The sequence below is a fragment of the Tachypleus tridentatus genome, chromosome 8, assembly GCF_004210375.1.
Source record: "Tachypleus tridentatus isolate NWPU-2018 chromosome 8, ASM421037v1, whole genome shotgun sequence".
Lineage (NCBI taxonomy): Eukaryota > Metazoa > Arthropoda > Merostomata > Xiphosura > Limulidae > Tachypleus > Tachypleus tridentatus.
Window position 1 is genome coordinate 15156113 of NC_134832.1, and position 22335 is coordinate 15178447.

General features: G+C 33.1%; 1 protein-coding gene across 2 annotated transcripts in view; it reads left to right on the forward strand.

Moving 5' to 3' along the window:
* Nucleotides 1-22335, forward strand: part of LOC143258572 (uncharacterized) — an 81058-nt gene that overhangs the window by 19050 nt on the left and 39673 nt on the right. The window contains exons 2-6 of one of the 2 annotated variants that reach the window (XM_076517737.1): nt 241-352; nt 769-939; nt 12487-12602; nt 15834-16017; nt 18322-21557. In XM_076517737.1, coding sequence (XP_076373852.1) covers nt 18568-21557 — 2990 coding nt within the window. In that variant the 5' untranslated portion in view covers nt 241-352; nt 769-939; nt 12487-12602; nt 15834-16017; nt 18322-18567. Of the gene's footprint in view, nt 1-240; nt 353-768; nt 940-12486; nt 12603-15833; nt 16018-16050; nt 21558-22335 lie in introns of those variants that run through there. The other variant, XM_076517736.1, reaches the window with a different exon arrangement.

The window sequence follows — 22335 nt, forward strand, 5'->3', positions numbered from 1 at the left end:
ATTAATTTACATGGTCATGAAAGGGCATACTTGATGCCAAACATTTATAAAATTTTGTATTACACCTAGAATGGCTTCATAGCACACAGTTTTGGGAACCAATGATATAGATTAATCAGTTTAATCATCCATTTCTAGCTGTATATGCATAAGATGCAGGAATGTAATTGGTTAAGTGTTGATTTATTGGTGTAATATAAACGTTTATAGATCATCAATGTTAATTTTACCATGTTCTAGGAACTTCAAAAATACTCCTATTAGATTCTCCAAAATTCTTCTGATCAGCTGACTTACAAATGTCCCATGATGGAAGGATTTATGCCATCTGAAATTGCTAGACTTGTTTTAGGTATGGTTTTTGATTGTATAAAAATGCATTTGTTTACTTTTGTCAGATTACATCATTTTGAACCAGGAATTGTAATTTTAAATACATTTTCTGAAACAACAAAACACACCCTATTAATTTATATAAAGCTAGGTGGAAAAGTAAATCAATTATAAAGGCAGCTAGCATAAAGAAAGGGTAAATGGTTAAAAAAAAACTGTGGTGAAAAGGTTTGATAATATATATCACTAATGAATTTCTGTAAAATCAATACTGGTTTTCTTGAGTTTGTGAAATGTTCTTTCAATAACAAGCAGAATCCTCATGTTACTAAAATATTAATGCAAAATAATAATAGAATTTAAAGTAATGGGTTGATGTTCAAATGTTTTTCATAACTATAGTACATATCTTTAATTTTAACATCTTATTTTCAGGTTATTTACGAGAGACTGGCTGTGTTAAAACCTGGGAGATGTTTTTAACAGAAAGTCCACACCTTAGAGAATATGCCAGTTGTTTGCATGATGGAAGAGAATATCCTGTAACAATAGGAAGGCAAAGTCTTACTCAGATTCTGCAAGGGTATAGTGCACTAAGGGGAATTGGTAAGTTGTCAATTTTCAGTTTTCAAGTTTATTAAACATTCAGTTTTGTGTCTGTGCTTGTTTCACAAAATGAGGACAGATTCAGGGTTGTAAGTAGATGGACCATTGTTGTGAATTTCAAATTGTATGATGAACAAGCAAAGGAAAATGGGCAGCAATTGCTTAGTTAAGAGTGACACTTGTAAAGAAGATTTTGGAAGACCAACCTTTTAAAATAGTTTATGTAGATTAAGGCAGACTTCTTTGTTAAAATTCAGTACATAAAAATTGTAACATCAGCTTGTTGTATAATCCTAGATTCCAAGACAATACCATGCCTCTTAACACAGTTTAGCTAACTTCGTTATGCATCACCCAGTGAGATTTGCATGCCATTAGTCTTGAGACAGTTCTTACCAAATTCTGATATGATATCTTACTTCTATTTAAGTGATAACTTTCCTCAATTTGTGTTGCCTTCTATGTGCAATTTTTCTCATCACAAGAAACTACCGTATTTATACTGACTCGCTCAGTTCTCTACTGGCCCTGGAACCGCTTAACGTTAGTTCACATCCTGTTTTTGTCGATATTCAAAACCAATTGGCCCAATTATCTTTAACATCTACTGCTATCCAGTTTTTCAACATACCAGGCCATGTCGGTATTCATGGGAACGAGCTCGCTGATGCTGCAGCAAAATCTATATGCTCTGGCACTATCACTGCTGTGCCTGTTCCATACATGAACAATGGTCCTGTATTCAAGGCTTGGCTCTGTGCCAGATGGCAGTCGACTTGGAATGAGCAACGTGACAACAAGCTTTTCCAAATAAAACCCTCTATTGGACTTTGGCCGTCTTGCTTTCGTAAGGATCAGAAAGAGGAAGTTGTTCTAACTAGACTATGCATTAGTCACAGTTTTTTAACTCATCATTTTCTTTTATCTGGAACTGATGCACCATTGTGTAGTCTGTGTGATACTCAGGTCACAGTAAACCACATTTTACTTTCTTTTCACCATAACCTGTCCCAAGGTTTGTCCATAACGTTAGACAGTGTTATTGGTGATGGTGACACTGTTCATCTTGGAAATGTTTTTAAGTTTTTTAAAAGCCATCAATCTTTTTAATGCTATTTAAGTTTTTTTTTAATTTATACATTAGACCTTTTCTTAATGAGATTCCCTTTTAAGAATCACAGTCCATTAGTCATCCTGGTGAGCTATTATTAAAATTTTACTACAAGTCTTTTAAAATTTTTATTACTTTACTTTTTTAAAATGGTCATAACATCAAATAACTCAGAACTAGGACTGGAAAGGCCAACTTCATGTGACTGATGGTGGTTTTTATACTTACCTGTGAGTTATGATAATTACAGTTATGCTACAGAAAGTCCTCTACCACTTGTATTTCTGTAGTTTTTCCCTTAATGTGGTAGACTAGATGTAAAAGATAAAGGTTTTATGCTTTTGTTTTTCACTGTTTTATTTTACCTTACTTTCCTTTTATAAATTTCCTAATTTTACTTTCATTTTAATTTTTTACTGGGTGTTTAGCACAGATAGCCTTGCTGCTTTGCATCATAAAACACCAAATCAACCAACCAACAAATTCTTTTTTGTCTCTCTCTTTCACCATTTCCTAGTTCTCTTTTGTTTTGTTCTTCCACTTCTGGTGGACTTCAGTACTGTCAGTCTTGGTGGTTACTGACTGTAAGCACAGGGTCAGTAGGTTTTTTTCATTTCATTTAGGGAACTCTGCACTCCACTTGAAGCCAATTGTTGAACACTGGTTTTTATATAAGAAAGTCTTATCCTTTGTTTTTGTTTTTTTTATTTCTCCTCCAGTGCCTTCTGTTCCCATTATTTTGCATCCTTTAAGGGATTTTGTTTCTTGCCAACATTGGTCCTAATTGCTACAGTTGTTGTTAGATAGGTTTTTAATCTTTTTCATGTGTCGAGTCTTATACCCTTCATGTCTCAGTCAGTTTCTAGTCTTCACTTTCTTTCGTATAGAAAATGTCTCACCCTACAGTGGTCTTATGCCCCAGGTCTTGCAATGGCTGAGGGAGACATTTTGGATGCTTCTTTTCTCCTTTGGCTTTGTCCCAACAAGCCTCCTACACCCACCATCTTCTTCTCCTTGGGGAGGCACCACATCTAAGTTGGTTGGTTCAGCTTGGAAAAATCACCTCTGACTCCCATTTAATTTCTTATTCATTTGGGTGTTTTTTGTTTGTATGACTGGAAAGCTCAGCCTTCTACTCTTTGTTTGAGTGACATGGAGCAGTTGGTTTCCTGTGCCATATCTTCTTCTTCCCTCACTATACAGGATGTTCTGTCTCAGTTGAGGACTTAGACTTCCATGGAATCCTATGTCCTCTTGTGCCATGATTATTTGTAACTTCTACAGTGTACATTCTCTGGAATCTTGCTTGGAATCCCTTATCTTCAACTTTTTCTTCCTTACTCAAAGATTTCACCTGATGGCTTGATGAAATTATTCCCATAGCAGGTATTTTTCTTTCTTTCATCAGTTTTTCTAGAGCTCTCAATGGCACAATGGTATGTCTGTATCTATGAACTTACAATGCTAGAAACTTGGTTTTGATACCCGTGATGGGCAGAGCACAGATAACCCATGATGTAGCTTTGTGCTTAACTACAAATAAACAATTATCTAAATGCCACATTGATGAGATGGGATGGGCATATCTTGACTCTCGTGAGTTCAAGTTGTAGGTATATTGATTTTTTTTCCAGTGATTTTTCGTATATCTCTCTTGATGGTACACACAGTCAACTTTTCTTTATCAATCACCAGTGTCTTCCTGTTTTCACACTGTCAACCTCTTTTTGTTTTTTCTGGGCTCAATATCTACAAGCATGTCTGATAGCTTGCTGTATTCTTGGTACTCTTATTGAATTATATCTTGATGTTCAAGTGGCTGTACTCTCATTTGGACATTCTTCTCAAAGTTTATGCCACTCTTTTCATCACTGTACTTCTCTTTTTCTAGGTTTTTATTCTTCTTCCCTCAGCTTTAGCTGGGGATGCATTTTACCACAATTGATTCAACTTTTTTCTCCATTTATACCCTTTTACTTGTCTTTTTCCTTGTGTTTTATCTCATTTTTGATACTTTATGGTAATTTCTTCTGATAATTCCATACTGGCTGGTTTGGCCATTGTTTCCCCTATTGCACCTTCTCTTGTCCTCTCCTCTACATCTGTCACTCTTCCAACTTCTTCAGTATCATTACTTCATCTTTCATCCACCTATGTCATCAGTCTGATTTCACTAGTGTATTTTGTCTGATCCCTTGCTTAACATTCCTTACTCTCTTTACAGTAGCCTTCCTTTTTCCTTGCTCAGTTCAAGGGCACACATTCTGTTGTTTATCTCTGTGTTGTGTTCTTTCTATTCCTTTCCTTCTATCCCCCATCTTTCTAATTTCTTTGTTGGCTATTCAGAAGAGGTTTATTGCTTTCATCCATGGCTAGTTGCTGGGCAGCTCTATCTAATATTTTCAGGTTTGCTCTTTGTCATCATGTATTCTCCTCTCTTGTCATTTGTAGGTTTTTTTTCTTGCCACCTTTATCCTCCTTGTCTTTCAGTCCTTCCTGATTTGGACCTGAATTCTTTATGTCCTTACCTCTTCTCTTTTTTACCGTTTATTAACTTTTGCTTAGGTCCTACCTCTTCCTTTTTGCCTGTAGTCACAAGAGATGGGTAAGTTTTCTGTTTCTACATCTCTGGATCCCTCTCAGTATCAGGTGGTGCCTATCCAGAGGTACATTACTTCAAATCTGCACCATATAACCTTTAAAGGTCTGTAATACTCACTGATAAGATGGGGTATTCCATAGTACTGCTTGAGGGTTTCTCAAAATATATTACTCCATAAATAAGATCTGTTCCAGACTGTACCAACTTCAGGACTATCCATTAATAAAACAGTGTTAAGATTGCTACCTATCTTTTTGTCTTTCCAGCCCTAGTTCAATTAAACAGGACTGGTCTGTTTTTAAAAGAGGGTTATCATGTTTACCCATTGCACAGTCTTACTGTTTTGTATTTCCCTGGATGTTTTTTTCCCCCTTTTCTTGTCACTTACCAGTTCCTAGCTGATGGGGTGGTGGACCAAAAAAACTTCTTCCTGACTGTGACCACTACCAGTTAGTCAAGAGTAGGGCATGGTGTTCCACTGGTGTAGGTGATGAGTACTCTCCTCCTTCCGTGGACCAGAAGATGAATACCTGATGCTGCCTGGTTTTAGATTGATGAATCCACTACATGTAGTTTATCCTTCCTACCTTTCCATCATTCTACTTCCACTTGGAGGTAAACTCATGGGTGGTCTGGTGTTTAATTGGCATAGGGCTCTTCACATACTAAATATTGGATGAAACTTCTTGAATACACATCATTTTGGATCAGAGTTGATTCTCCATGTTTGCATCTCATCATCCTACTATTTTCTGAATGTCAGGTTCCCAGGTGGCCTGGTGTTGGTTGTGTATATAGTTGATACCACCTGGTGTTAAATTGCAGTTGACCCACCGAATATGTTTTGTCACTTTACCTCATCTAGTACATCCATTTACTGATATTAGACTTGCATCTTTACTGCCCACATTAGCAATATGTATCTTTAAAATGTGGAATAGTGTGCTCTGGTACAGATGTGGTGCAGTCTCTCTAAAGTGTTGCCATATCTATTAGGGTGTCACACTTCATGGGTTCTCTTTGGATGCCTTCTGAAGAGTGCTCATCTAGTATTCTTTGAACCATTCCCTCCACTATTTCAATATGGGATTCTAACTACTTTCTAAGTGAAGGTAAGGTAATTGTGTCAGAAGTTAACATTTTCCAGCACTGAAAACGTATTTCACATAGGTACTTACCTCCCCTGACACTTCCCATTTCCAATGCACATTTTTTGCCTGATCTCAAAGTGATGACTGTGCTGTACAGTATAGAGGTAGTCAGATACACTAGGAGAGTATGTTGCACTTCTATTAGTGGAGGTTTGTTGCATGTAATTTAAATGTTACAATGCAACTGTACCATGTGTAAACACATGATTTTAGGTGGAAGCCTCAAGGCTAGTGAAAATTGTGCATATAGAGGGCAGCACAAATTGAGAAAACCTATTATGTAAGGGAGATAAGTACCTATCAGAAATACATTTTCAGTGTTGTAAAATGTTAACCTTCATAAGAATTTATGTGAATTACACTTTTCCATGATAATATCATCATGTGACCAAATCCCTCCATTAATGTAATAGCACTGCTGCCATTTTTAAACCTCTGTATGTTACCAAGTTACAATCATAATTTAATTAAACCATTTTAATATGAATGTATTTTAATGAAATTACTATTATTAAGTATGTGCTAACTTAAAGTGTTATGTTATCTAAGTTTTATTTCTTTACTTTAAAAAAGAAACGTGAAAAAGCAATTAAAACTGCAGTTTTTGCTGTTGTGATCTACTTGAGGTTACAATTCAAATTTTTCAAGCTATTATACATGACATAGAAGATCAAATTAAAGTTCCACCTGTCTTTCATTAGTTTCCAGAAAACTTCCAAGAATTTCTCAATGGGGGTTTGGCATATTAATATTTCTAAGCTTAATGTCACCCATGCCCACTTGCAAAGTGAAATCTGTGTTGCCAAGTGACAGTTTGAAGTTGATTGCCATGTTTATAACTAGTAGAAAGAACAGATTTTGCATTTTTCAGTCATAGAATAAAGAAACCTCTAACAGTTTATGGATCTGTACCATGTGATAGAAAAAAAAAAGCTTAGTCCGTTGTTCTTTTGAGGAGTATGTAGTACTTTATGTTTCTCGACTTATATATATTAGTTTACTAAATAGACTGCATTTAGGTTTTATATTTTTGAAATTAGTTATATATTATTTGTGTTTTAAAATGCATATTAGAAAGTTTAATGATTGTATACATTTAATTTGAGGTAGTTTGATTTGTGGAATGTATAAGCAGGATGGTGTCATTTGTACATATGAACATCAGTGAAGTAATTAATGAATGACCTTTGCTTTATAGTAACTATAGAACACTGTGGGAGCAGATTGACATGCTAGCATCAAGAACAAAAGACAAAGAATTGGAAAGGGAAATTAAAAATAAACTATAAAAATGGGAAATTACACATGACAAAAAGAAGTTTCAAAAATATGTAAAGTTAATAATATAATAGAGAAAATAAAATGTTAAAATTTACCTTAAAAACATTTGATATTCTTTAAGGAAGTTCTAGAGATTATGCAGATCAAATGTGAAAACTGTAAGATGAGAAATAGTATATTTATGCTCAAAATGAAAATCACATTGTATGTGAAAATTCAATGTTAGCATAAATAACATTAAATAACAAATGTCTTATTATAAATAATAGTAAAAAACAAAATTAAACAAAATTTTATTTTTCTAAAACTAAATAGCCTTGGGATCATTCAAGTGAAATTTGTAGCTATTTCATCAACAAGTTTCATTTTTATAAAAATCTTTCATAAGAGTTACATAGTCATGGTCATAGGGTTAATAGGAGAGTGACATATCTCCATACATAATTCATCCTATGCAATTATTAAACTTCATTCTTTTTCTAGTCATTGTGTTGGTCAGACACATTTAAATGTTTCAACTGAGTACAGTTTATTGAGCTTTGTGTTGTTAACAAAACTATGATTTTAGTTTTCCTTGGCTTTTATTTCAAAAGTTTTATTTTTATTTTTGTTTGTAAATTCTCAAAAGAAGAAAATTTCTACTTGATCCCAAGTGAGTGATACTGTTCCCACTTAGGCTTTATTTCTGCTGTGGCCTTTAGATCTAAGACTTGCTAAGTGTCATGGTTGTTGCAGCCATTGTTCAATATGTTGTGGTTACCACTTGCTTAATGATCCTTCTTCTCTTGTCCCATTGGCTAGGGCCTGGCATGGCCAAGCATGTTAAGGCGTGTAACTCGTAATCTGAGGGTGGCGGGTTTGCATCCCCATCACGCCAAACATGCTTGCCCTTTCAGCCGTGTGGGCGTTATAATAATGGGACGGTCAATCCCATTATTCGTTGGTAAAAGAGTAGCCCAATAGTTGGAGGTGGGTGGTGATGACCAGCTGCCTTCCCTCTCATCTTACGCTGCTAAATTAGGGACGGCTAACTCAGATAGCTCTCAAGTAGCTTTGCGCGATATTCATAAACAAAACAAACAAACAAACCCAGTGGCTAAATGTCTTTATTCACAGTGAGAAATGATCTATTGGACAACAATCTTTGATAGTACCTTACCATTCATGAAACTTTCATAACCTTTTATTATCTTTCTTAGGTTTGCTCTTTTCCTTATCTGTTTTCTGTATTTTATATTTTTCATTTTCTTACTTTCTGATCCATGTTTTTCCAGGTTACTTTTTCTCCTTTGTTACTGTCAGGACTTATACTGTTTTTTTTTCTAATAATTCCTTTTTATGTCCAAATATCTTATCCAGGTAGGTTTGGTTGTTTTTGTCCTGGTTTGTAAGCTATCTTTATTTTTTTTATTCCCTATCATTCGTATTTGCTTGTACAAATTGGGGATCAGACTATTTACTACAAATTGGGGATCAGACTATTTATCTCCTACTGCTCTTTCTGGTTTTCCATGTTCCTTTTTTATTGTTTAAACCTCTTGCATTTTCTTTCCTAGTTCCATCTTTTGTCTGAGGTACTTTTTATGCATCATGTGAGTGCCTGTAGGAGTCTGTTCCCTTCTTTGTTTTGCCAGTTCTATTTTTCTGGTCTATCCCTCCATACTTTGTTTCTCTGCTGTGGGGACTAATTAGGTCAGGTTACATTATTGCTTACTGTATGCCTTTTTATTGTGTAGATGTTTTCCTCTGACTTTCTTTGTTAAGATGTTTTCTTTGAGATTTTTTTTTCTCCCTGATGTCCTGGACTGATCTTATATGGCTTTTGTCTTCGTTATATTCCTAGGTTTTTTCTTCTGTCTCAACCTTACCCCTTGATAAATATGCATACTCTTAACCTTCCCATTCTGTATTCAAGGCTTTCCTACTTTTCTTCTCTTACCCTTATCAGACATCTATTTTATAATATTTCTTTTAATTGACTTTCACAAGCTAGTGCTTTTTTGGGTATCTCTCTCTTGTTCTGCTACTGCTCTCAGTTTTTGCTGATAATTTTTTTCATTTCTCCTTGGTGGTCTAATTTCCTAGCTTTTATTCTCTTCTTATTTCTTTTTCACTTCCCTCCAACCTTATCGATGATCCTTTTCACTAATTCTGTAATTGGCCAAAGCATTTTGCATTTCCTAGTACTAGGAGGTATTTATTTCTTCATTTTCTCTATTCTTTTCTGCTCCTTTCTGTCTTCCTTGCTCAACTCGCAAGCTTATCTAGGACTTCAGTGTACCTGTCCCATCTGAGGTACTGATTTTCTGTTTCTTTTGTACCATCTTCCTCTTTTGGTTTATTTTCTTCTCTTCTTTCCTTATAATCCTTATTGCTTGAATTATATCCTGTAGATGCTTCTTACATCTTTATTTATTGCATTTCTATATTCTTCTCCCCAGATTTTTCTTTCCATCTCATGAAGTTGGCCTTACACTTCTTCCATCTCCCTTTCTTTTTTCTCTTGCTATTAGACTGCTTGGACCTAGTTTGGCTTGTGTGATGTGCCTTTTCACAAACCTTTTCCTCCTGAAGTCCCTGAATTTGTCTGTCCATACCTTGGGCCTTCTTTTTTTCCAGGACTTTTCTTCTCCTACTCTTACTGCAGAGTTTCCAAAACTTTTGTCATCCACACCCCTCCACACTGAATCTCCCATTGATATTACTAATGCCCAATTTTCCCATGTTTGTCTTACCCTATGATTTTTTTGCACTATCTCTCCTCGAACCATCTCCTATCTACTGTCTGAGGTTTTTCACAGATATTTTGAGGGGTTGTTTGGGAACATCCCCCCTCTCTCCCTCTCCTCACTTCCACATTAACCTACCTGTCATTTTTGGTTCTGACCCTGCAAATGTGGGTTATTTTTTGTTGGGACCTTTTATTTGTAATGCTATATTGTCATAGACCTGTCTCCTGATTTCTTATCTTATGGATCTTTTGAGATGTTTTGTATTTGACACCATCTTAGAGTCATTGGAGTTGAGGGTAGCTTGTGTCCAAGAACAGTCTACACTTTCTCATCTGATAACTCATTTGTTCCAGTTGGAGTCAACTATGGCACCAATTCCTGTTTCTTAACACTTCCCTTCCTAGCCCTTTGCTGTTCCATGTTTTCATGATGCCACTGTTTGTTGTTTTTCACAATGATGCATGGTATACCAACAGTGGTTCATCTCCAATGTTTGGGTTCCCCTTTAATTTTGTCAGAGGGGTTCTTCATTCCTTTTCTTACACTTCCTCTATTGTACCCTGAAATTGGTGTTTTCATCACATCCACAATTTTAGGGCTTGAGGTGAAGCCAGATGTCAGTATCTAGTGAAGTGGTTTTGAATGTATTTGACTTAAAGAGTATGGTTACCATGCCTCAACTTTTCTACATCATTGGACACATCTTCCATTATATATGTTACTTCTGTGGGATTGAGCTACCATATTTGGTTGGGATCACTTTTCTTGACTTATCTTTTCCACTTGGATGTGCTCTTTTCCTTTTCCATGATGTTTGTTCCTAGTTGGTTCAGAAAAGATCTGATGCTCCCTCCTCCAATCATTTGATCTGTTTCTGTCATTTACAGAAGTATTCTTCAAACACTTACAGAGGGTACATCTGCTCTTTCCTTGCACAAGTTCCACCTCCTTTTCATTGTAGGATTCTAACTAATCTTGTGAGTGAAGGAAAGTACAGTATCAAAAGGTATAATTTTCCTGTACTGAAAATGTATTTTTTATAGATTCTTACTTCCATTCTCCTCTTCACAATCTTTTGGTGCTTATGTCTTCTGCCATACTTCAAAGTGATGGTTCAGTAGTGACGCATAAAGGGAGTTACTTGAGTCATGACAGTTGTGCTCTCATACTGGTGGAGAAAGAAAGTTTGATAATTTACATGAGAGACATGTTGGAATCTTTGTTTCCAATAGAAGGGATGCTGAAAGCTTGTGGCATATTATAAAAAAAACTTTGCATAGAGAGGGCAGAACAAAATGGGAAAAACTAATTTTGTGAGATGAGGGAAGTACCTATTGGAAGTATATTTTCAGTATAAGAAAATTTTGCTTTCTGCCCATCCCTGTAACACATATTGCTTTTTTATTTCTTCCCTTTTTTTTATATGGACAGGATGAGGTACGGCCTCCAACCAGTGTGACCTTTTGGAGCCCATGCTATTAGGTGCCATACTCTGTGAGTTTCCTTCAAGCATTTTTTGAAGGATACTCATCTAGGTACAGTTTGCAGTGGTCTTTCCATCATTTTATTGTGGAATTCTAACTAAACTGTGTGAAGAGGTGAGGTATTGTCTAAGAAGTTCCAATATTTCTTATTGATATTCACCTCTTGATATATTCCCACCTATTCTCTCCACTTCTGTTTGCATTTGTTTTCCTTGCCTTGTCAAAGAATGTAGTTTAGTGAATGCAAGTGCGTAGGGAAAATTATTATGCATGGAGGTATGTCAGCTTTTTACTAATGGAGGGCTATTGCCATTTGATGATGTCATTATGCAGTAGTGCAATTCATGTGAAATATATAGGAGTTGTCTCAAGGCTAGCAGCATGCAAGTATCTCTGGCAGATACATGAGTAAAATACCTGAACTGTGTATTGAGATGAGTATATATCAAAAATAAATTTTGAGGCAATGAAAATCATAACATTTTTGTGTATGTAAGTCAAAATATAGTATAAATATGAATTTAGTACATTTTGAATGAGTTGGTCTTAGTTTAAGCTCGAGTAATGATATTTTATTGCACTCTGCAAGAAAATACAAGATCTGTAACTGAGTATATTTATTTACAAACTTGCTGTCTATTTATTTGACTGTACTAGACTTGAATTGAGTATCACCTCTAATTTTGATTAGTGATAATTTATATCATACAGACTGTACCTTTCTTTACAAATTGGCCAAAGTTCTTTAAACTCAATATTACTATCACTGGAACATGCTATATCAATAGAAATTGCCTTGAACTAATGTTACTATTGCATTTCAGTTTTTAAATGAGATGCTTATAATTATTGATTCAGGTCTCTTTTTGTTAATCTTTCATAAACCCTTGAGTTTATAAAATAACCATAAAGCTTAATTAATAACTTTGCTTTTTAACTTTAATCAATATATGATTTCTCTTAAACATTCCAAACTATGAAAATTATGATTTTTAATTTCAATAAATGCTAGGCCTGCCTCTGTAACAATGACATGACAAAATTGAATGAATTAGCATAGTTCTTTTCAAGATTAAAACCATATATAAGTTTTTGTTAGCAATAGATTGTGTCAAAAGCATAATATTATACCATTTGCTATGGTGATTTGAAAAACACTAAATAGCCAAATGTACATTTCCAACAGAGAACAGAAGATCTCTTGATCTAGAACAATTCATTGAAATACTAGAAAATGCTTTAATTCAAGCTAGAAAACTTCTTTCAGAGGGATATTCTACTTCACTTGGAATGCAATTGTTAGTAAGTATTTCATATTTCATTATTTTGGGAAACAGTATCAATAAACTTATATAAATAAATTAATACTGAAATAACTTGTAAAAATTGAATTAACTAAAAATACAAAAAAAGCAACACTTACTTCCAGGATGGTACACCCCACTTCAAGGGAAAAAACTGCACCATTGAATTAGAAAAAAATTATAGAAAATAAATTTATTGTTATTCTACTAAACATTAAAATAAATAAAACAAAAAACTTTGGTGTTGTTATATATTAAGTAGAAATGTTTTAGTTATTTCATCTTATACATAAAAATGAAAATCACACATTGGGATTTTGGGTTGATTTCAGAATGCTGAAAAAAAACATAATATTGCACTCATGAGGAAAGGTGAAATACCTTTGGATGAAATAGTGCCAATTAACCATGCAATTTCAGTAAAAGTGTAGTTTTATCAGTGTTTAACCAGTCACTCTTTCTCAACCTCTATTCTCTTAATGTAATCTAACTGTCTACATGTGTCATAGTAAAATAAATATGTAAATAAAACTATTTTTCTCTCTCAACTCTAGAATTCAGTAAGGCTTCCAGTTTATCAGTAATGTATGCAGAGCTTGAAAAACATAAGTTTAGCTTGTTGGTATGCTGTTGAGGAAAAAAACATTTTTATAATAAATATACTCTTGTTTTTTGTTTTTTTTTAAAGTTGTTTTACCATTTCATACTTCATTTGAATTATGGTATGTCAGTGTGATAGAAGAAAGGAATGTTTTTGTGGAACACTGCAAAGTAAGCTTAGTTCATTTTGCAATGGTCAATATCGAGGTTTGTTTTACAGATTTGGCCACTGTTTGTTAGATCATGTTTGCATTAGTCCTTATTGGCTTTTGAATCTTCGTAACACCAAACATGCTTGCCCTTTCAGCTGTGGGTGCATTATAATGTGATGGTCAATCTCACTATTCCTTGGTAAAAGAGTAACCCAACAGTTGGCAGTGGTTGGTGATGACAGCTGACTTCCCTCTAGTCTTACACTGTTAAATTAGGGATACCTGGTGCAGATAGTCCTTGTGTGGCTTTGTATGAAATTGAAAATAAAACAAACAAACCAGAAACCTTACTGACCAAAGTTACTGTCTGAATAGGCAATGAAAATCACAGAAAAGAAACTGGAAAAGATACATGTAACTATGTATTAGTATAATACAGGTGTAAACTTGTATACAAGATACAACCTTCCAATTAATGACTAAGAAAAAGTTGGCCTGTTTATGATATTGTATACATGTTATTGTAAATACAGTGAAATTGCATGTGATTAAAAGAAAGAACTTTCTATATTGGGAAGCTTTAAAATAATGTAAGAAAACATAACAATCAAATTGCAAAGTACAACAAACCTAGTCATTTTTAATTGTTTCACAATAATCACAATGAAATCTGTAAATTTATACAAATATTACATATAAAAATTAGATATTTTATTTGCAAAATGTTAGCTATGGAAAGCTTATTCCAAATTCTAAAATATTTCAACCTATAAATTGTTTTTCTTTGAATCGAATAAAACAAATAATAAAACGTTTCTCAAGTTAACTCACCTGTGTATTCACAGATAATCAACTGTAAGTAGTCATAAACATGAATAGTTTATAAAAAAAAACAAAAAAAACAGAATAATACAAGAATCTTTGTATTAGAAATAAGTATATAATGTATTATTGAAATGTGACTGTATATTGCAAAATACTAGTCCACTAAAGCACAGCCAATACAAGGAAGACTAACAAAGGCCAATTTTTATTATTGGATATGTAACATGAATGCACATGCACCACATCAATGCGAGTTATGTAATGTTTGCTAGGTATGACTGGAAGGTCAGTATAATAACAAATAATAAATATATAATGGTAAGAGACTCAAGCTACTTAGACTAAACATTTGTATTTTTGTGTTATATATGTAATCATTTTAGCATGCAAAAAAGCATAATTTATATTTATTTCATAATTCTTTTTATGATAGCTGTGAGGTTGGTCATGTGACAGACCCCACATAGAGCATAGAAAATAAAATATAAATTCTTACTGAAAACAAACCTTTGTGATGTATTTAGGAGGTTTTAGAGATTAAGCAAATAATATTTGAGATGTTTAGGACAAAGAATAGTTTTTTAATCATAACATGAAATCACTTTGCACGCAGACTAGTAACAAAACAGACACTTATTTTCACAAACAAATATTTGTTAAAATATTTCAATAAAAAATCTGATTTTTGTATACAAAAAAACTTGTGATATTTACCAAAAATTTAATAAATTTTATGAATACACATATGCTGTATCAAAACTTGTATATCATACTGAGCACAGTGAGAAAGGGTTAATATAAAAATACATAATTTTTCTGCTTGATAAAACTTTCTAAAGGGGTAACTCTGTTGTTCTGTTCAGTAAAAAGATTACTAACATGGACATTCTTTATAGTTTCATTATAAATGTTTATGTAATTTTTGTTTTAATCTGAAAAGTTTGTGTTGGGTTTCACTGAGCATAGACAGTGTTTACACTAAATCATTAAATGAACCAATTAATTCCTGGATCTTGGATAAAAATTGGTGTTTTGTTTTTGTGTATGAAAAGAAAATATTTTTTATGCATGCTGCTGCAAAATACTTTGTAATAGTCCACAGCAAATAAAGTATGTATTGGTGGAGTCATTTAGGGAAAAAAAAAAAAAGATAGACAGTTTATTTGCCTCCAAAGCTTTTTGATGACTGTACTATGAGTGGAAATTTACACATTATTTAACATTTATCACAAAAGTAACTAATAGTAAAATATTTACTACAATTTTAAACTTCTTAACTTGTTGTTAAAGTTAATGATGAGTCAATTTCACAGTGGCACAAGCTCAGTCTGCAAAGGTATCTCTATGTATGATATATCTGAAAGGTTCAGAGAGTAAAGTATGTATATACACAAACTTGCATATTGTGTATGTGTGTGAATATATATTAAATGTGAAATAAACTGTTTTGATTCCATGAACATAGTATTTCTCTTAACTCTCATGGTACTCATATGGGATAACAAATACATATATTAGCTATGTTTACAATTTTAATATTTAATCTAAAATGTATTATGTAATTTGAGATACTATCAAAATTATTTCTTCAATTAAATTTAATATTGCTTCAAGGTATATTGTTACATTGAAATAAACATTTATATTCTTAGAATAAGTCAGGGGTGTTGCAAGGTAAAGAAAGAAAATCACCCCACAATGACAGTCAGAACCACCCATGTTCCTTGCAAACTGTGTCATCTTCATGCAATGTGGCCTTATGTGGTGGTTGTGATCGGGTAGAGCCGAGAGAACAGTCAAACACACCTGGTACTAGTAATTCATACAATGTAAAAGGCAAGTACACATTTAACTGCTTGTAGTATTGGGTTTGAATTATAGCTTAAAAATTAATTTAGTTATTAAATAGTTTGTAAGGCTAGTACAGTTGTTTATCTTCTTGAAGTATTGTGCTTGAATTACAACCTAGTTAAAAGTTAATGTATTGATTCATAAAGTGTGAAAGGTATGTACATGTTTAGCTATTTGTTGAATTGTTGTTGCTTAAGGTACCCTTTACTCATATGCTGACTTTGAATGTTTATATTTGTATGAATTAACATTTAATCTTAATTTAAAATTTTCAACAGTTAACAAAGAGCAAATTTTGTTTGGTTTTAAGCTCATTGTGTTTAATTGATTTTATAAATTTGAGTGTTTGGCATGTCAAGAGCTTTGGTCTTGGAACTTGACAGAAAATTCAGCAATGCAATTGTAAGTATGTGAAAAGATAATGATCAAAGTATCAGTGTTTTTAGAAAATCAATAGACTTGAAAAGTTGTATATGATATTTTCTCTTGTAATTAATTATTTACACAATTTACTTTCAGTCTTCAAAAATGCATCATAGGAAGTGAACTTGTAGTTATTCTTTCACACATTAAAAAACTGAAAAACTTCCAAGTTGAAATTTATTTAATTTTTGTACATGAAAATATATATGAATTGTTTTCTAAGGTTGACTTCAGCATGTTTTGAGCATAATTACAACTTATAGCCTGTTAGGTAGCAAATTGAAAATAGTTTTTAATAATGTAATACCAATTTTAACTTTGTAACTTCAATACAGATGTAATTTTATCAATATTAACAAATCACTGTTTCTCAACCTCAGTTGAAAAAAATGAAAAAAAAATCCCTATAATCAGAGCTGTTTTGAAAAGTGGACCTTTTTTCTTCAGGTGCAAACCTCAGTTGTTATTGTCTAGTGTAATTGTTTATATTTCATCTTTGAGAAGTTATAGGGTTAATAATCTAAACATCTAGTGATAGCTCATGTTCTATTCTTTTCAATTGTATAAGCCAATCTGGCTTTAATTCAGCTGAGATTAAAATGAAGTGATAAAAGTATAATTTGGTGATATATTCCTAGAAGAAAATAATTCGTGAACATCTGCCAGAAATGCAGTTCTAATTTTTTAAAGTTTTATGATTTTATAGCTCATTTGAGTTATGATGTTACGACATAGTGAGAAAATAAATGTTTTTAATGGAACAAGATTAGGCTGACATAATGAAATCATTTTCACTCTATGATACCAAGCTGTGTTTTGTTATAGGCTGCCTTAAGTTCTCTATTCTAAAACATCATAAAATATGGTACTTGAAGGATGTGAATGCCATTTTAACTATCAAATTACCATCATATTTTTATGCCTTTTACCACTGGTGGGGTCCATGTATTGCATCATATTGAGTAATTTTATGTTTTTCTTGTTAAAACACCAACATTTGTGTAAAGAACTGATCAAAAATTGTATGAAGTCACTCCCTTTGTATGTAAAATAAGTATAGATATTAGCATTGGGTTTAATGCAACATTGTTCATACTCTTTAAATTTTTATATGACATATATATTATCAGGGATCCTTTAATCAACAAAGTTGTGAAGTCAAGCAGTTTGGTATGTAATAGTTTAATAAAATATTTTGAAAGTCAGTAAGTTGGTAATTCTTAAATTAAGCTTGTTACTTATGCAGAAGTTGAATTGTTATTTTCTCAAGCATGTATTTATAACATTATTTATGTTAAATATTATTGTTACGATCAACATTTGCACCATAATAAATTAAGTTTCTTGATGTTAATATAAAATGAAATAGTATTTTTGTTGTTCATCATTGTCTCTCAACTGTTTTTGTTATTGGTTATTTCCCTACAAACCAGAATCATTATGCTAGTTTCTTTAACAAATAAAGAAAGAAAAGTAATTATGTAATTCAACTTGTTTCTTAAAAATACAGTCAGAAGGTTATAAGGTTAAACTGAAAGATTGGATTTAAAAGCAGTTTATAACCAAAATTTATTTTAAATAATACATCACACATAATGAAAAGTTAAAAACATTTTTATCGCATCCTACAAATGGTTAGAAATTGTGTTCCAAGGTTTATTCAACTGTTATAGTATTTTCAATATGAAGGAATTTTCTGTGAAATCTTAAGAAACTGATCTTCAAGTACTAAAAGGCCATCTATTGTTATTATTACTTTTTTATTTTCCAATTTTGTTAATTAGTGAAAATTTGAACCTTTAAAAATTTCAGATTACCAGTTCAAACTATTTCATTATTTTTGGTTTATATGGGCTTTTGTTACAGGATTTGACCAAATAAGTGCTGCTGCTTCAGGATATAGTTCTCTACACAACAAGCAAAACTCATGTACTAATCTGTGTTCAAGTAAGCAAGGACTGCTGTCAGGATGTTCATGTGGTAGTACTGGAGGCATGTGTCAGAAGTCACACAACATTAATTCAAGATTGGTTCAAGGTGCTACCTTTAGGACATTTGATTCCCTTGGCTCTTGTTCTCATTGTCTCAGTTCTCTTCATGCACCATTGAGAAATGAGTGTGGTGCTACTAATTTTTGTCATCATCATAATGCTAGAGAATCCAACAAAACTACTCCAGAAAAAAGTTGAAGAACCAAATAGGGTATCTGTAAACAGAACCATTGAAAGAATTTGTATGTCTTCCACTTGTAATAATTTTCAAGGAGATATAAGTAATGGAAACTTACCTGAACAGTACCAGAATTACAAACAGTTATCATTTAGTCATAATCATATTTCATCACATCTGAATGGAGCTGAAGAAATGGAAGCTGAGCCAGTACGTATTTCACCAAAAAATAATAGTGAATTTATGATTGGTGGTGAACACTGTAGAAATCTTTCTAGTTCATCAAAATATTGTGTAAGGGACAAATTAAAACATGAGCAAGAAAAGATTAAACAAACCAATCAGATTGCTGAACAAGATATATGTATTCCATCAAATTTTAAAGAAACAATGCTAACTTCTAGGAAGCAAAATGATAGAACTTCAGATTTAAAAGTTGAAGAGTATGATGCCATCAAGAAAAACAAAATAGAAAAAGAAAGTAAGTCCAAATTCTCAAGAATTAAAGAAATGCCACATTTTGAAGATACTTTGTCACACCTAATAGAAGACAAAGAAGTAATTATCAGATCAAGATATCCTGAAATACATTTTGTGAATACCAGTGGTTTTAGACATTCTTTAGTAAATCCAAGGGAGTTTCCTGTTAAGCAAGAATGCTTTAATCATAGCTTCAGTAACTTTATAGAAAGGAGAAATGATGGTTTTGAAGAAAAATTACAACCACCTATTCAACCTGAACATCAAAAGTTTGATGTTGCTTCAAGTCTTCTGCCATCATCTGCTCTAGAACCCAGTCCAGTGCTATCTTCAATCATTTCAACAAAAAATAAGCAAAAATATAGTCCTCACCAAGAGAAGCTTGAATTTATACAAAATTGTACAGATGTCAAACATATCAACAAGCCTAACATTGTGTGTGATATTACAACTCCAAGATCATCTATCACCATCATCAGTAAAGACTGCAAATCTTCATATCAGAACTCTCAGTTTAAATCCTCTGAGATCTCATCTCAACACTTATCCAAGTATAAAACTCTTTATGAGGACACTGAAAATTCAAAACCTTCCCATTCCTTTTCTCAGAATTCTCTTACCAGCATTTCTAGGATTCAGAGCTGGATACCCCCACAGGGACTAGAAGAACCACTTGATGAAGATAGCAGTTCAGGAGTTAGCATTTTATCATCTCCTGGTCAACATTGCAAAAAATCTCCAAGGAAAATTATAATGACATCATCTCGTGTAGACTCAAATATAACAGAAATTTCTGAAAAAGAAAATCCTAAATCTTCATCAGATTTAAAGCAGAATAAGTATATTGTCATTGATCTTGTTGAATCTGGACCAGGTAGTTCAGATGAAGCTGAAAAATATTCTACAGCTGGAGAATCCACAGATGTCTCTGTTAATACTCTGATATGTAAAAAAAAGAACAAAACTGCCCTTAAAGCCTCATGTAATATTCTTGCATTACAAAATTCCTGTGATGAAAAAATTCCTGCCATTAATCTTTATGAAAACTGCTCAGAATGTGCTGTAGCTAGCAATAAACTCAACAGGGGTTCAAGGTCTGAAGATTTATCATATAAAATAAATAGTATATCAAAATTTCCTCTTAATAATAATAATGAATCATTTGGTGTTAGTTGTCCTATAACAACACAAAATTCATTGACCACAACAAGTGAACCTATGGTACCACATTTTCAGAATAGTTCTCACAGTTCTCAGGTCAGTTGTTCGTTATCAGAACCTAACAGTTCAATATCTGTAACTAAAGAAGCTACTGTAAGAGAAAAAAACTTATCAGAACCTGTTTATGTTAGTCTGAGTTCTCAGGTTAGTTCGTCATCTCTGTTTACAGAAACCATAACAAAAAACACAGAAAAAAATAAGCTGCTTTCACAAGATCTTGGAGAAGACTTAGAAGAAAAGTCAACAAATTGTGTAATTAAAACTTCAACTTCTGAAGCATTTAATGAATATAAAAGTTCAAAATCTGTGTCTGGTAATGGTAAAACACAAAATAATTCAGGAATAAAAAGTAATTTTACAGGATCATTGAAACAGGAATTATTCACTACTTCAGATGACAATTTCGTGCCAAAAAGCTTGGAAAGCGTGAGTCTCAATACGTTAAATACTGTCGATCAACAGAGTTTAAGTAATAATTCTTCTTTGTTGAAAAGTGATGTTCAAAAAGATGAAGGAATACTGGAAGAGATAAAATGCAAAAATGAAATCAGGAAAAAATTTATTCCTAAAAGTAATAAGTTATGTGAAGTTGAACAGCAGAATAATTCTGTAGCTTCTAAACTTGCATCAGACACCTCTCATGTGAATCCTAAAACAGGGTTCCTCCAAGCTTCAAATTTTCTATCTGATGATACTTTACAGGGTAAAGAAGAGAGGGCTCATTTCTCTGAACTTGTAGTAAGAAGCTGTTCAAGTGATGTAATGATTTCTGAAAATGAACTAAAAACTGTTTCAATAATGAAATCCAATTGTGGAAATAATCAGGCTGTGGAAGATCAGACAATAGTGACTTCAAAAGCATTGAGTGAGAAAAATGAAACTAATCACACTGAAAAAGGCCAGCAGTTGTTAATGACATCTGAATCTCAATTAAGGTATGCTGAAGAAGAGTCATCTGCATTAGATAATAAATATATTTCACCTCAGCTCAACTTGAAGGAAAGCATGAGAGACAACATTTCCTCTGCCATTCATGAAGTGGACTTAGAGAGTGTTGAACAAAACATAAAAACTTCTATTTCTAAACAGAGACCACCTTTACCACAGAGACATCCTGACACCTCTTCACCTCATTTGTTTTTGACACAAGATCATTCTCTGCAGCCATATTTAACAACTCCTGCTAAAGACCAAAATCTTGATGACGATTTTCGTTCTCCTAGAAGAAAAAAGTAAGTATCAAAATCAAACTGCCAGTTAGTAGGTCTTTAAACCTGTAGTTATTGTAGTAATCAGTTGATCTGTTTCTTTTATTTGTGGAATGCCAAAAATACCCACAAATATTATAATGTTAAGGTTCTTTAATGTAGAACTGTGCTTACATTGTGTAAAAGAAATTTAGTGATGGTCTCTGAAAATTTCTGTGTATTGCCAAAATAGTATCTTAGCTCTTTCATGTCATCCTTCAGATGTACATTTCTAGTGGTTTTGGTTTTCATTGGAAATAGCCCAGAGTTAATTGGTATCGTGTGTAGACAGCACAATCCCCTTCCTACTGTAGACCTTATGTACAATGGTAGATGCTGCCAGGTTTTGGTTGAAACACTCTGCCATGCCATAAATATACATATACTTCTATTATTGCAGTTTCCCCTCAGGCTGAGATGTTCCTTCTCTCTACCACCCTTCAGATGTGTATTTTTTGTGGGTCCAGTGTTGTTTGAAGATGATCTAGCATAGTAAATCTTTGCATATACTAACTAGTATTCCTCCTACCAGGAACTGGAGGACAAATGTTAATTGGAAATGCACCCCAGTTTATCAGTTGTAGCTGGATGCAGTACGTGTTTTTTTCTCTTGTGTAAGGGCAGATATCCTCCTCCTACCATGGACTGCAAGTACCATACCCATTGCCATCAGGTTTTGGGTTGGAGATGCCATCCTGCTGGGGCTCTACATCTTCCTACTGTCTGCTGGATGTTGGTTATTGGCAGATCTGGTATGAGTTGT